The 12,500-nt window shown below is 42.9% G+C and overlaps 2 protein-coding genes across 2 annotated transcripts in view; one reads left to right on the forward strand and one right to left on the reverse strand.

Moving 5' to 3' along the window:
- LOC138854516 (uncharacterized) overlaps positions 1-12,500 on the reverse strand; it is a 484,295-nt gene that overhangs the window by 10,201 nt on the left and 461,594 nt on the right. The window lies entirely within an intron of this gene.
- Positions 6,308-12,500, forward strand: part of LOC128699491 (cyclin-O-like) — a 36,094-nt gene continuing 29,901 nt past the window's right edge. The window contains exon 1 of the mRNA XM_070098252.1: positions 6,308-6,466. Coding sequence (XP_069954353.1) covers positions 6,389-6,466 — 78 coding nt within the window. The 5' untranslated portion in view covers positions 6,308-6,388. The remainder of the gene's footprint in view (positions 6,467-12,500) is intronic.

The raw sequence follows: 12,500 nt of genomic DNA on the forward strand, positions 1-12,500 counted from the left end.
TTGTTACCCACGTCTGCACCCCACGGACCCACGTGTGTGTGTGTGTGTGTGTGTGTGTGTGTGTGTGTGTGTACTCACCTAATTCACCTAATTGTGGTTGCAGGGGTCGAGTCTCAGCTCCTGGCCCCGCCTCTTCACTGATCACTACTAGGTCCTCTCCCTCTCTGCTTCCTGAGCTTTGTCATACCTCTTCTTAAAACTATGTATGGTTCCTACCTCCGCTACTTCACTTGCTAGGCTATTCCACTTCCTGACGACTCTATGACTGAAGAAATACTTCCCAACGTCCCTGTGACTCGTCTGAGTCTTCAGCTTCTAGTTGTGACCCCTTGTTTCTGTGTCCCCTCTCTGGAACATCCTATCTCTGTCCACCGTGTCTATTCCCCGCAGTATCTTGTATGTCGTTATCATGTCTCCCCTGACCCTTCTGTCCTCCAGTGTCGTCAGTCCGATTTCCCTCAACCTTTCCTCGTACGACATTCCCCTGAGCTCTGGGACTAGCCTTGTTGCAAACCTTTGTACTTTCTCTAACTTCTTGACGTGCTTGACCAGGTGTGGGTTCCAGACTGTTGCTGCATACTCCAGTATGGGCCTAACATACACAGTGTACAGTGTCTTGAACGATTCCTTATTAAGGTATCGGAACGCTATTCTCAGGTGTGTGTGTGTGTGTGTGTGTGTGTGTGTGTGTGTGTGTGTGTGTGTGTGTGTGTGTGTGTGTGTGTGTCTTAGCTGGTTGTTACTAGGTCCAAATTCTCCCCTCTCTATGAGCTTTATCGAACCTCTTCAAGCTATGTATGAATCCTGCTTCCACTACATCACTCTCCAGATTGTCCCACTTCTTGACAACTATATGACTGAAGAAACACTCCCTAACATCCTTGTGACTCATCTGAGTTTTCAGCTTTTAGTTGTGACCCTTGTTGCTGTGTCCCATCTCTGAAACATCCTGTCCCTATCCACCTTGTCGATTCCTCTCGGTATTTTATGTCGCTAGGGTGAGTGTGGGTGTGTGTGTACTCGCCTAATTGTACTTGCAGGGGTCGAGACTCAGCTCCTAGCCCCGCCACTGATCTCTGCTCTGCTTTGTCATACCTCGTCTTAAAGCTATGTATGGTTCCTACCTCCACTACATCACTTGTTAGGCTATTCCACTTCCTGACGACTTTCTGACTAAATAAATGCTTCCTAACATTCCTGTGACTCGTCTGAGTCTTCAGCTTCCAATTGTGACCCCTTGTTTCTGTGTCCCCACTCTAGAACATCCTGTGTCTGTCCACCTTATCTATTCCACGCATTATGTTGTATGTCGTTATCATGTCTCCCCTGACCCTTTTGTCCTCCAGTGACGTCAGGCCGATTTTCCTCAACCTTCCTTCGTAGGACATTCCCTTGAGCTCTGGGACTAGCCTTGTTGCAAACATTTGTACTTTCTCTAATTTCTTGATGTGCTTGACCAGGTGTGGATTCCAAACTGGTGCTGTATACTCCAGTATGGGCCTGATGTACACAGTGTACAGTGTCTTGAACGATTCCTTACTAAGGTATCGGAATGCTATTCTCAGGTTTGCCAGGCGCCCATATGCTGCAGTAGTTATCTGGTTGATGTGTGCTCGGCGTTATGCTCACCCCAAGATCTTTCTCCTTGAGTGAGGCTTGCAGTCTTTGTCCACCTAGCCTATACTCTGTCTGCGGTGTGTGTCATTCATTCAGTTTGCATGTCTCTACACTTTATTTAAATCAACGGGGGCCCCGTGGCCTAGCTGGCAAAGCTCTCGCTTCACACGCTGAAGGTCCGGGTTCGATTCCCGGCAGGGATGAAAACACTGGACGCGTTTCCTTACACTTGTTGTCCTGTTCACCTAGCAAGTAAGTACCTAGGTGTTAGTTGACTGGTGTGGGTCGCATTCTGGAGGACAAGATTGAGGACCCCAATGGAAATAAGAGAGACAGTCCCTGGATGACGCACTGACTTTCTTGGGTTATCCTTGGTGGCTAACCCTTCGGGGTTAAAAATCCGAACAAAATCTTATCTTAACGTGCCTGTTACTTGTGTTAACCTGGTTATATTACTACTGGGAGGAAAATAGGTGAGTGAAGGTAGGTATCCTCTCTGTATCGAGGTTAGGGCATGGAGGATCGAGCCTCGACCTTCAGATGAATGACTAACACAATTATAGTGAGTTACATGTGTTACTGAAATATAGTCACATATTACTACTACTACTATTACTGCTGATGCTGCTATTACAACCACTATTACTACAACTACTACCACTATTACTGCTACTACTGCTACTGGTATTAATAATAATAATTATAATAATCTCATAAAGTTCACGATGAAGGCATACAAACACCCGAAAGACAGGAAGAACAGAAAAAGAACACAGAGAACAACCAGAAAGGTGAAACAGAACATTAATGAGGAATTCAAAGTGTGTGCAGCAAAGTAACTGCTTACAAGACAACACACAATATATATTAAAGGCAATACTAATAAAATTTAATCATAGAACGGTTGGAGTTCGAACCATGGGATTCGAACCAATGGTAGGGAGGTTTAAAAGGACGGGATCGAGCCCATGGCAGGGGGCTTCTAAAAGTACGGGATCGAACCCATGGCATGGGGGTCCTAAAAGGACGGGATCAAACCCATGGCAGGGGGTTCTAAAAGGACGGGATCGAACCCATGGCATGGGGGTCCTAAAAGGACGGAATCGAACCCATGGCAGGAGGGGATTCTAAAAGAACGGGATCGAACCCATGGCATGGGGGTCCCAAAAGGACGGGTTCGAACCCATGGCAGGGGGGTCCTAGAAGGACGGGATCGAACCCATGGCAGGGGGTCCTAAAAGGACGGGATCGAACCCATGGCAGGGGGGTCCTAAAGGACGGGGTCGAACTCATGGCAGGGGGTCCTAAAGGACGGGATCGAACCCAAGGCAGGAGGGTCCTAAAAGGACGGGATCGAACCCAAGGCAGGAGGGTCCTAAAAGGATGCAAGGACCTTGAAGGAGGTAGAAAACTACCTCTTGTATTGCTGCTGTTGGTGATACTATAGTAACTATTTCTACTAGTAATACTATCGCTGCTGACGTTACTAGTTTTACTACGACTTGTGTTTATAATGCTCCTAGTAATAGTCGTAATAAACAAACATTACTTTGTAAGTATCGCCCTTACCATGACCAACAATGTCATGTAAAAGCAATAATAATAATAATAATAATAATAATAATAATAATAATAATAATAATAATAATAATAATAATAATAATAATAATAGTAATAATAATAATAATAACGAAAATGACTCGTGAAACTCTATCTGTTCCGTGAGTAGTCAAAATGTGAAGAAATGTTAGAGATGTTACTAATAGCATATTTAACATCATCAGTCATTCAAAACAACGATGTTGAAACCACTCTTACTCACCACGAGATGTCATATTGGAGACAATACCAGATCCAGAGAGCCTCACGCTCTCACTTTGAACTACTCTCTCGAAGCTCTTAAAATTGTTTTTGAGCGGCATTCCATTATAGAAGCAAGACTGGAATGTATTATCACCGTTTGTGTCACTGTTCAGGAGTTGTTGTCCCAAGGATGAGAGGTCGTGAGTGTCACTGTTCAGCAGTGGTCGTCCCTAGGATAAGAGGCCGTGGGTGTCACTGTTCAGCAATGGTCGTCCCTAGGGTGAGAGGTCGTGAGTGTCACTGTTCAGCAGCGGTTGTCCCAAGGATGAGACTCCATGTGTCACTCTTCAGCAGTGTTCGTAACAACGATGTGAGAAGTGAGCTTGCTGGAAGACCTGAATGGAATCAGCGGAGTTAGTCTCTTCTTTATATATACCTCGTCGTATCCCATCGTGTTGACAAGATTGACCCCTCCTCTTGCCCCACCCTCTTATTCCTGTCACCACCGTATCCCTCCCTCCCTCTCTCCCTACCCACCGCTTCCCTCTCTCCCGGTCTTCATCTTCTCTCACCACTCTCCGTGTTTCTCTCATCCTGGGCCTCCATTGTTTTCCATTTCTCGCTTCTCTTCTGTGATTTCTGGTCAATATATCCAGAACCATCTTCTTGGCCTTTTCTTCCCATTTTCTCTTCTGCCATCTTCTCTCCGAGCCTACCACTCTCTTTCACCCCTTTCCCAATCTTTCTTCTTCGCCTCTTCCCACCATCTCCCCGTCCCTCCTCCAGCTCCCCAGTTTCACCACACCCTGCGTTCTCACACTAAATCCAATGCCTCCTTCTGCCCGCTTGGCAAATCCAAATATTGGATGTCGGTGACTGAAAATGAAGAGTAAATACGAATCAACACCACTCTCCTCCCACTCAGTAACAAGTTAGAATCAATGCCAAAGGTTCTCTGTGACATCCTCTCTCTCTCTTCAAAAGTAACGCGCCACGTATGCATCTCTTTCCCTTCAAGACACGCACCACATACACGTATCTTCATGAGACAGGGCTAAAATTCCCTGCCCAGTTGACGTGCTAGTCGGTAAACGAATAACAATGAAAACAATCGGCCAGTCCGGGTAATTGGGCGGTGCCCACTTTTCCGCTCCAGCAAGTTCGTCCACAGCCATCTTGGATTGTCGGCCTTTCCGCCTTAACAGGTCTTCGCTCGGAACTTTCCTCCTCGCACCGTCATGTTTCCTCTATCATTCGGTGTCTTGCAATAACACAAGAAACTGACGTTGACTGACCAAGACTGACCTACAACACTGCAGATCAGAGTGATTATACGACAGTAGCAACATTAAGAAGGCAATCGCTCTTCATAGAAGGAAAAATTGTCATAATCTATCAATGGAGTAAACCTTTCAGATTAGCCTTACGAAGTTGGTCAGGCAAAATAATAGCTTTATGTCACATGTTCGGAGTCTTGGCATTCTCTCGTAGTTCTTCAAGAAATGCAAACATCAAGGGAAAAAATGGATCCAATAAACAATTTTTCTTAGCACTTAGTGAACATCATAAGGACACGGAATCCCTAACGCTGCTCCAAGCTTTCCGTAGAGCAAAACAAGTCGTTACTGAGGATATGAAACACACAAACAATGTCACGCTTTCGGACGCAGGAAGGCGATTATGGCGCCAAAATCTGACTCGTGGCGGGAAAGTGGACATCCGGCGAGATTCTGGAGGGAAGTGGAGCGCACACCGACGAGCCGGCAAACAACTGACATTGACGGAATTATCGGTAAACACGACTTGAATATTTGACTTGTTGTGGGGCTCCTGAAGATGCTGGTGACGTGTGTCTGCTGTGCTCTCTCTCTCTCTCTCTCTCTCCTTCATTTTGCTGCTGCCTGCACTCTGAAGGAAGGGTAGGGGGTGGGGTCCTGGTGGTGGGAAGCACAGTACCTGCACTCTAAAGGAAGGGTAGGGGATGTGGTTCTGGTGGTGGGAAGTACAATACCTGCACTCTGAAGGAAGGGTAGGGGATGTGGTCCTGGTGGTGGGAAGTACAGTACCTACACACTGAAGGAAGCGTAGGGGATGTTACAGCAAAACAGTGATTGAATGAATGACGGTTAAAGTTTCTTCTTTTTTCGGGTCACACTTCCTCGGTGGTAGACGGCCGAAGTGTTAAAAAAATGTCATTTAAATAATACTGTTCCGTTTACGGGAAAGCGCTAAACCCGTAAGATATAAGCTTTATTTGTAAAAATATTACAATCACAAATGCAGTAAATCGGTGTTACATAAGTGTTGCACATAGGTGATAAAATGTGTGATACACAGGCATAGTAAATAGGTGTTGCTGTACACAGGTGTACCTAAGTAGACACTGAGTGATGCATGCAAGACATTTTACACAGTCAATATTACGTTCGGTTTCAAACAATTAACTTATTAAATTATACAATAAATTGTTAAACATTAACATAAACACTTAGCTCATACATTAACTTATACACTTAACCAAATATCCCGTGAGGATGGATGAGTCGATTAATGGTTGGTTAATGGGGTTTAAAGCCTACCGATTATATGAGGGGGTCATTAAGGCCGTATACAGCCTATTCACCACTAATCAAGAATAGTTTAATCCTTTGAAATAAGGATTAAAGTAAATTCTTAGTGTGTGTGTATATATATATATATATATATATATATATATATATATATATATATATATATATATATATATATATATATATATTCATATATATATACCTGAGATACATACAGCTATCGGTGTATATATATTCTCGATGAAGTTTCGATACTTGCTAAGACTCGGAAGAAGGCGAACTGGGCGAAGCGGCTTCACAACGCTGTTTTGAACACCCTTGTGAAGCAGAGGCAGTGTCAGTTAGTGAACAGTGTCTGTGGTGAGGTGTTGGGGCAGGTTCTGAGCACCTTAGCCAACATGGATAGTCTTGTGAACATCGAGTTCAATATAGACGCTGATGTAATTCGTGATGACACACTCGCGCAGGACGCCTTGGTTAGTACTGAAGGAAGACAACACTGCGGGTATTTGTACTGGAAGTGTTTTGTATGAAGTTTATTTTTCATTTTTTTTTTAGGGAACACCGCATTTTTTTTTTTTTTTTTTTACAGGGGTAGTTCTAGAAGTTTTATGTAGGCGGGTGGGGGGGGGAGGCAAGGGATGGAAGATGAGGCTGTGGGACTTGTCTTGAAGCAGCGTTATTATTTAGGAGGGGCTTTCAGGGGCTGTTGGACTTTTTGGGGAAAGGGGGGCTTCAGCCCCTCCCTACCTTGGTGTCGCTCATTTTGTGTATACTTGTGATAGTTTAATGCATATGTAAATGAACGGCTTGAATGAACAAGTCTGGTCCGCTGTTAGTCTCTGCGTTGACCATCACAGATTAATAACTTCCGTTAATAAAATAGTTTAAAACCAAACTATGAATTAATGTTTTCGAATGCCAGAGTTAGGACGCTCAGTGTAATATCAAATCATAATTAGTTTTGATGGCTGTGACTGGCAAGGTATAATCACTGAGGAGTATGTGCACTGTATATACAGTAAATGCTTAAATCTCGGAAATTCTTTAAATCCTTAGTGTACCTGTGAAATGGCTTTAATGACCCTATTTCCTTGTGTTGACTAACTGCCCATTAACACTCCTACATGTACTCAAATTACACAGGTATAAGAGGTAATACAAGCATCGCGTTAAAATCTCGCCATTTTGTTGATCGACAGGTTTTAACGCTTTCTCCGTGAGTTTAACAATCGGATATTGCTAGACGAGAGCTCCAGGTTAGTGTAATGTTAGGTCATACTGTGTAAAGTTCGTATGTACGTAGTTTAGCAGTGTGATTGTGGTGATAATTTGACAGGAAAGTGTGACTGCCAGGCAGCCTGATGGGCAGAGATCGATAGGTGGGAGAGCGCTCAATGGGTGTGAATCAGAGGTGCAGGTGTTTGAGCACGGTAATAAGTTAACAGCTAAAACTAACCTTCCGATCCATTTTTTTTGTACACTTTAGTGTTTCACAAGAATCAAATATAACCATCAGAGGAACTAACTTCAAAATTTTTTTTAGTAAAGATAAAATTGCACATTCAAGGCAACATGAATAAAACCAGATTCACATGATTTAGAAAGCTTAGCAAGGTAATATTCTGGTAAATAGAATTTCTAAAAATCTTTATACTGGTAAAAAAAAAATGCTAAAAGCTTTAATCATCCAATTAGTTTCCAAAAGTATGAGTTTTATCTAGCAAGTCTATGGTCGAGAGGAATATAATCAGTATCATAGTGTTGAAAATATGAATATTGCTTTTGGGTTATACAAATTGGATTCATTTATAATAAAACTTGAATATGATTCGTTAGAAAAGTTAATTCTTAATGCTTGGGTAGAATATAAACTGTTTCACGGATCCTTGACTGCCTACTTGTGAGGGTGAGGGGGGGGGGTGTTAGTCTCGTTAACCTTTTGTTTTTATAGTTCCTTCATAATGTTAGAAATTACGAAATCGATAGGAATTTCACTTTTTTCAGTGGTTATTCTGCATATTATCACCTATTTACTGTGATCTTGTTACATAAAATTTCTAAGTACGTCTCCCATTAAAAATGGTCTGGTAATGGCGACAAGATGTGGGAAAGACATTTGTGTACAGTTCAGGATATTTTTTTTTTTTTTATATTTTATTTAAAACTTAATATTACAACATAAAAAATAAAAATATAAAAAACCACCATCCCTTAACAAACAGGTATCCAAATGAGAATTCATAAGCCCAGTACACCATATGAATCGCTCAACATTCCGACAGTCGCTATATACACTTGGAGCCACCGAGGATGTTCATCATGCATAAATAAAAAATCAGATAAGAGCTTTGTGGCCACATATGTCATCCTAGTACAAAAATGCACTAAAAGACATGCTATAATAAATCATATACCACTATCTCCTCCACCACAATAGATATTATATAATCACATAGCTAGACCTATAGCATATATGTTTAGCAACATATTTTATAATACTTAAAACATTATAACAAAATAATAATACAAAACATCAATACACGATGTTACATTACAGTGGTTCGAACCCATAATAACAATATATAAATGAAAACAAAACACAGAACGTAAATCGCAACACAAGGAAGCATATAGTTTAACATGCAGACATAACAGATGCTCATGGAAAACTAGAAATGAAACATTATAACAACCCGTATGCAACATCCCTGTGCAAATCGTTACTATAAGAATACAGCACACACTACAACCCCCCCCCTATTCCCAACAGCTGTATCTGCCGTCACCATCATAACCAAAACTATAAAATAACATTAATTAACATGGTTGAAAATATTAAACATTCTGGAACACGCTTCATACATAACCACATTCCTGCATAACCCAGGAAAGACAAAAGCATAAACACATGTATAACATAAGTACAAAAACCACAATGAATACAGCGGTATACATACACAGCATACCTCTCCAAAAGCGTAATTAAACCCCTACATAACAATACAGCATAATAAAATAGTCTACAGAAACATACCATCACTTCATAGAAGTACTAAGTATAAATAATATATAAAAATTAAAATCCAATAAAATCCAAAAAAAAAAAATCAACATATCTTAATACAGAAGCTTTCTTAAACAAGTTTCATACATAGCCACACCCTGCAAGACACAGGAAGTACATTTGTTAAAAATGATACATTAGCATAATAAGAACCTTCAGTCATCTTGCACACAAGACGCTCAGTCATATAAAGTACCAGACTTCATACCTTGCTAAATTAAAGCTCCACTATACTCATACAAGTTTCTCAATCCCTCACTTCGCATAACACGTCATTAAAAATTCCCTGACACCAAGCCACTCACTTGACCCCCACAACTCGCATTACACCTCTTGTCCTCCAAATGCACCAATCACGCCCGCGCCTTCCTCAAGAAGCCAGCCTCGTCACGTCCCCTGAATTTGTAATGCCCATAAGTCCTCCACTCTAAAGTTACGATATCCATCTGAAAATTTGGAATACCATCTATTCCCAGTGATATCCTTATTCCTCCTTTGTGTCCCATAAAATATCGCTGCCAGGGCCCTAATTCGCTCCCCCACCGGCGCTTTCCGTAAAACCCACGACGTATACACCAAGTCGGCTACCAGATAACCCATCGCATTTTGTACCGGCACCCCCCGCCCCACATCCAAGCTTAATGCCCGTAGAACAGAAATACCACCCCCACCCACCATACGTAAAATCCTGCTAAACCCCACTCACTGGTTCCAACCTTTCACAAAAATATACTGCATGGAAAACAGTGTCAATACCCCCACACAAGCCACATTCCCGTCCCTCCTGCACACGCCTATTACCTAATACCTCCCCCGACGGCAATATATTATGGAGAAATTTAAACATTACCTCCCGCACCACAGCCTTCAATCGCAACCCATGCAGGCGCCCCCATATATCACTCCATGCATACATCGGATACAAACCCCCAACCCTAGCAACTACCTCCCCACCACCCACCCGAGCCAGTGTTCCTATCTTAACCCCGCAGGGTTCCCTTGCATAACACCACAACCTCAACATTCCCTCACACACCTGAACATCCCTACCCCTCGCCCAACGTACCAAGTCCCTTCTCACCCATGCCAAACCTGTACCTGTGATTCTGCCCTCCCTCAAATAACTGTGTTTAATGTACATACCCAACAACCTTAGATGCAGCGCCATTAACCCCAGCCCTCCCTGGTGTACCGGTAAACACACATCATCTCTCGACAACCAATCACAACCCGAACCCCAAATATAGTGACACGCTTCAACAGACGCTTCTCATCACATGTTTCCAAGGGATATATACCTGCCACATGCCATAGCTTACTATACGGTTTCACATTCACCACAATAGCACGCTGGCGCAGTCAAACCTGTACGCAAACCCGCTAATCTACCCAAAACCCTATCTACAGCTTCTTTCGAATTCACCTTCCGTGCCTCCAGGATATTTTCCATGTGAACAACCCCACATACCCCTCAAAATTAACCCCCACACTTTTGCCATTCTTCTCGTACCACGCATCCACATAACCCATACCCTCTGTAGACGAAAGCACCTGCCTCTGACTATATCCCGCCAATTGCTCCTGTACCCGCAAACTCATCACCTCTGTTGCCCTACGACGTGTCCCCTGCTCCCGCAAGACATACGCCGACGGACGGTCCCCCCATACGACCTCATCAAGGCCCCCTGCAACCCTTGCAACATCAAAATTGCGATTTTTGAATATCCCTAATCCGTTGTTTCAAACCCTCAATCTCACCCATCGGATATGCACCCCCCCCCCCATCCCATATAGCATTCTTGTAGTTGACCCTCAAGGTAATTTAAAATCCCATTTTGAAACTGCCTCTTCCTTTCCCCTCTTCTGATAAAAATCCCTCGCCTTTCCCTGAGGCTCTTCCAAACTGCCCTTGCTGCTGCCAGAGAGCGTATGACAGAGCTGCGGCAAACACTGGGAAAAATTTATCAACTGTCTTAATGCTCACACCCCACTTAGCCGGGCATGGAGGGACATAAATAGAATTAAGGGTAACAGAACTGGGCAGATCGCGCACCCTCATCCCTTACATAGGGCGAATGAGTTAGTCAGTGCTTGGGCTGCTACATCTAGCTATGATAATCTTCCCAGTACCACACAGGCAAAATTAAATGACAAATATGATGCAAGGGAGAGACTTGTTTGCTTTATGCTCAGCAAGGCAGATGATTGCAACATTCCTTTCACTAATTATGAACTTGATGCAGCACTAAGGGCAACTCCACGTCGCCTGGTGAGGATGGTATTACTTACAACATACTCAGATTGCTGTGTCGAGTACCAGGTAATCCATTACTTGAATTATATAACATGAGCTATGTAACTGGGGAGCTCCCTCAATCTTGGACCAACAGCTTCATCATTCCAATTCCTAAGCCCAATCAACAAAATGCATTTCGCCCAATATCTCTTACTAGCTGCTTGTGTAAAACATTTGAGAGAATGATTCTTAATCGTCTCATGTACAGAATCAAACCATTTTTGTCTCCCCGGTTACATGGTTTCATGCATGGAAGGAGCGTGCATCATTGCATAGCCACCTTTCTCACTCTGCACACTGACAGCTCATACACTACCTTCCTTGACCTTAAACCCGCTTTCGATGTAGCCAACCGACATGTAATCATTAGTGAACTTGCCACAAAGGATGTTGGAGGATGGCTTCTCCGCTGGATTAAAGGCTACCTGTCAAACAGAAAATAGTCTGTGTTGTTCCAGGGACATAGTGTAACTAAAGACTTTGAATTAGGAACCCCACAGGGAGGTGTGCTCAGTCCCACACTGTTCAATATTCTAATTAATGCATTACTTAATGCTATGCCTAGTCAGCCCCATCATTGTGATTAGTTTTGCTGATATAATGATTCACACCACCGGATTCTCCAACACCCAAAACATTCTTAATCATGTACTAGCCTCGTGTCAGGACCTGGGGGTTGATAATCTCTACTGATAAAACAGATACTCAATAGGCGTCCTCCTCGACAGAGAGGCACAGTTCGTCAGATCCAGTTGCATGATGGGTCTCTTCTAGAATATGTAAGCAGATACAGGTATCTAGGCTTTGAGGTTCCACTACTTGGACCTGTTGTAACAAGACTTTGTCGCCAATACAAAGAAAGACTAAGAGCACTTAGAGTTGTGGCTGGGTTTCACCCCAGGTATGGTGCTAATGTTAAAATTGTGAAAATGATGTATCTTGCTTATATTAGATCATTGGTTGATTATGCTGCGCCACTACTTGCTCTTGTCTGACTGGAAGATTGGAGGGCTGGAAAAACTGCAGAACGAAGCAATGAGGATCATTTTAGGATGCCCTCGTACTGCCAAAATTTTAAATATACTGCATCAGAATCGTGTTACTTATCCTAAAATATGCTGCTCATTCAAACCCCTGCAAAAGCCCT

The sequence above is a fragment of the Cherax quadricarinatus genome, chromosome 61 (assembly GCF_038502225.1).
Source record: "Cherax quadricarinatus isolate ZL_2023a chromosome 61, ASM3850222v1, whole genome shotgun sequence".
In the NCBI taxonomy this organism is placed as follows: domain Eukaryota; kingdom Metazoa; phylum Arthropoda; class Malacostraca; order Decapoda; family Parastacidae; genus Cherax; species Cherax quadricarinatus.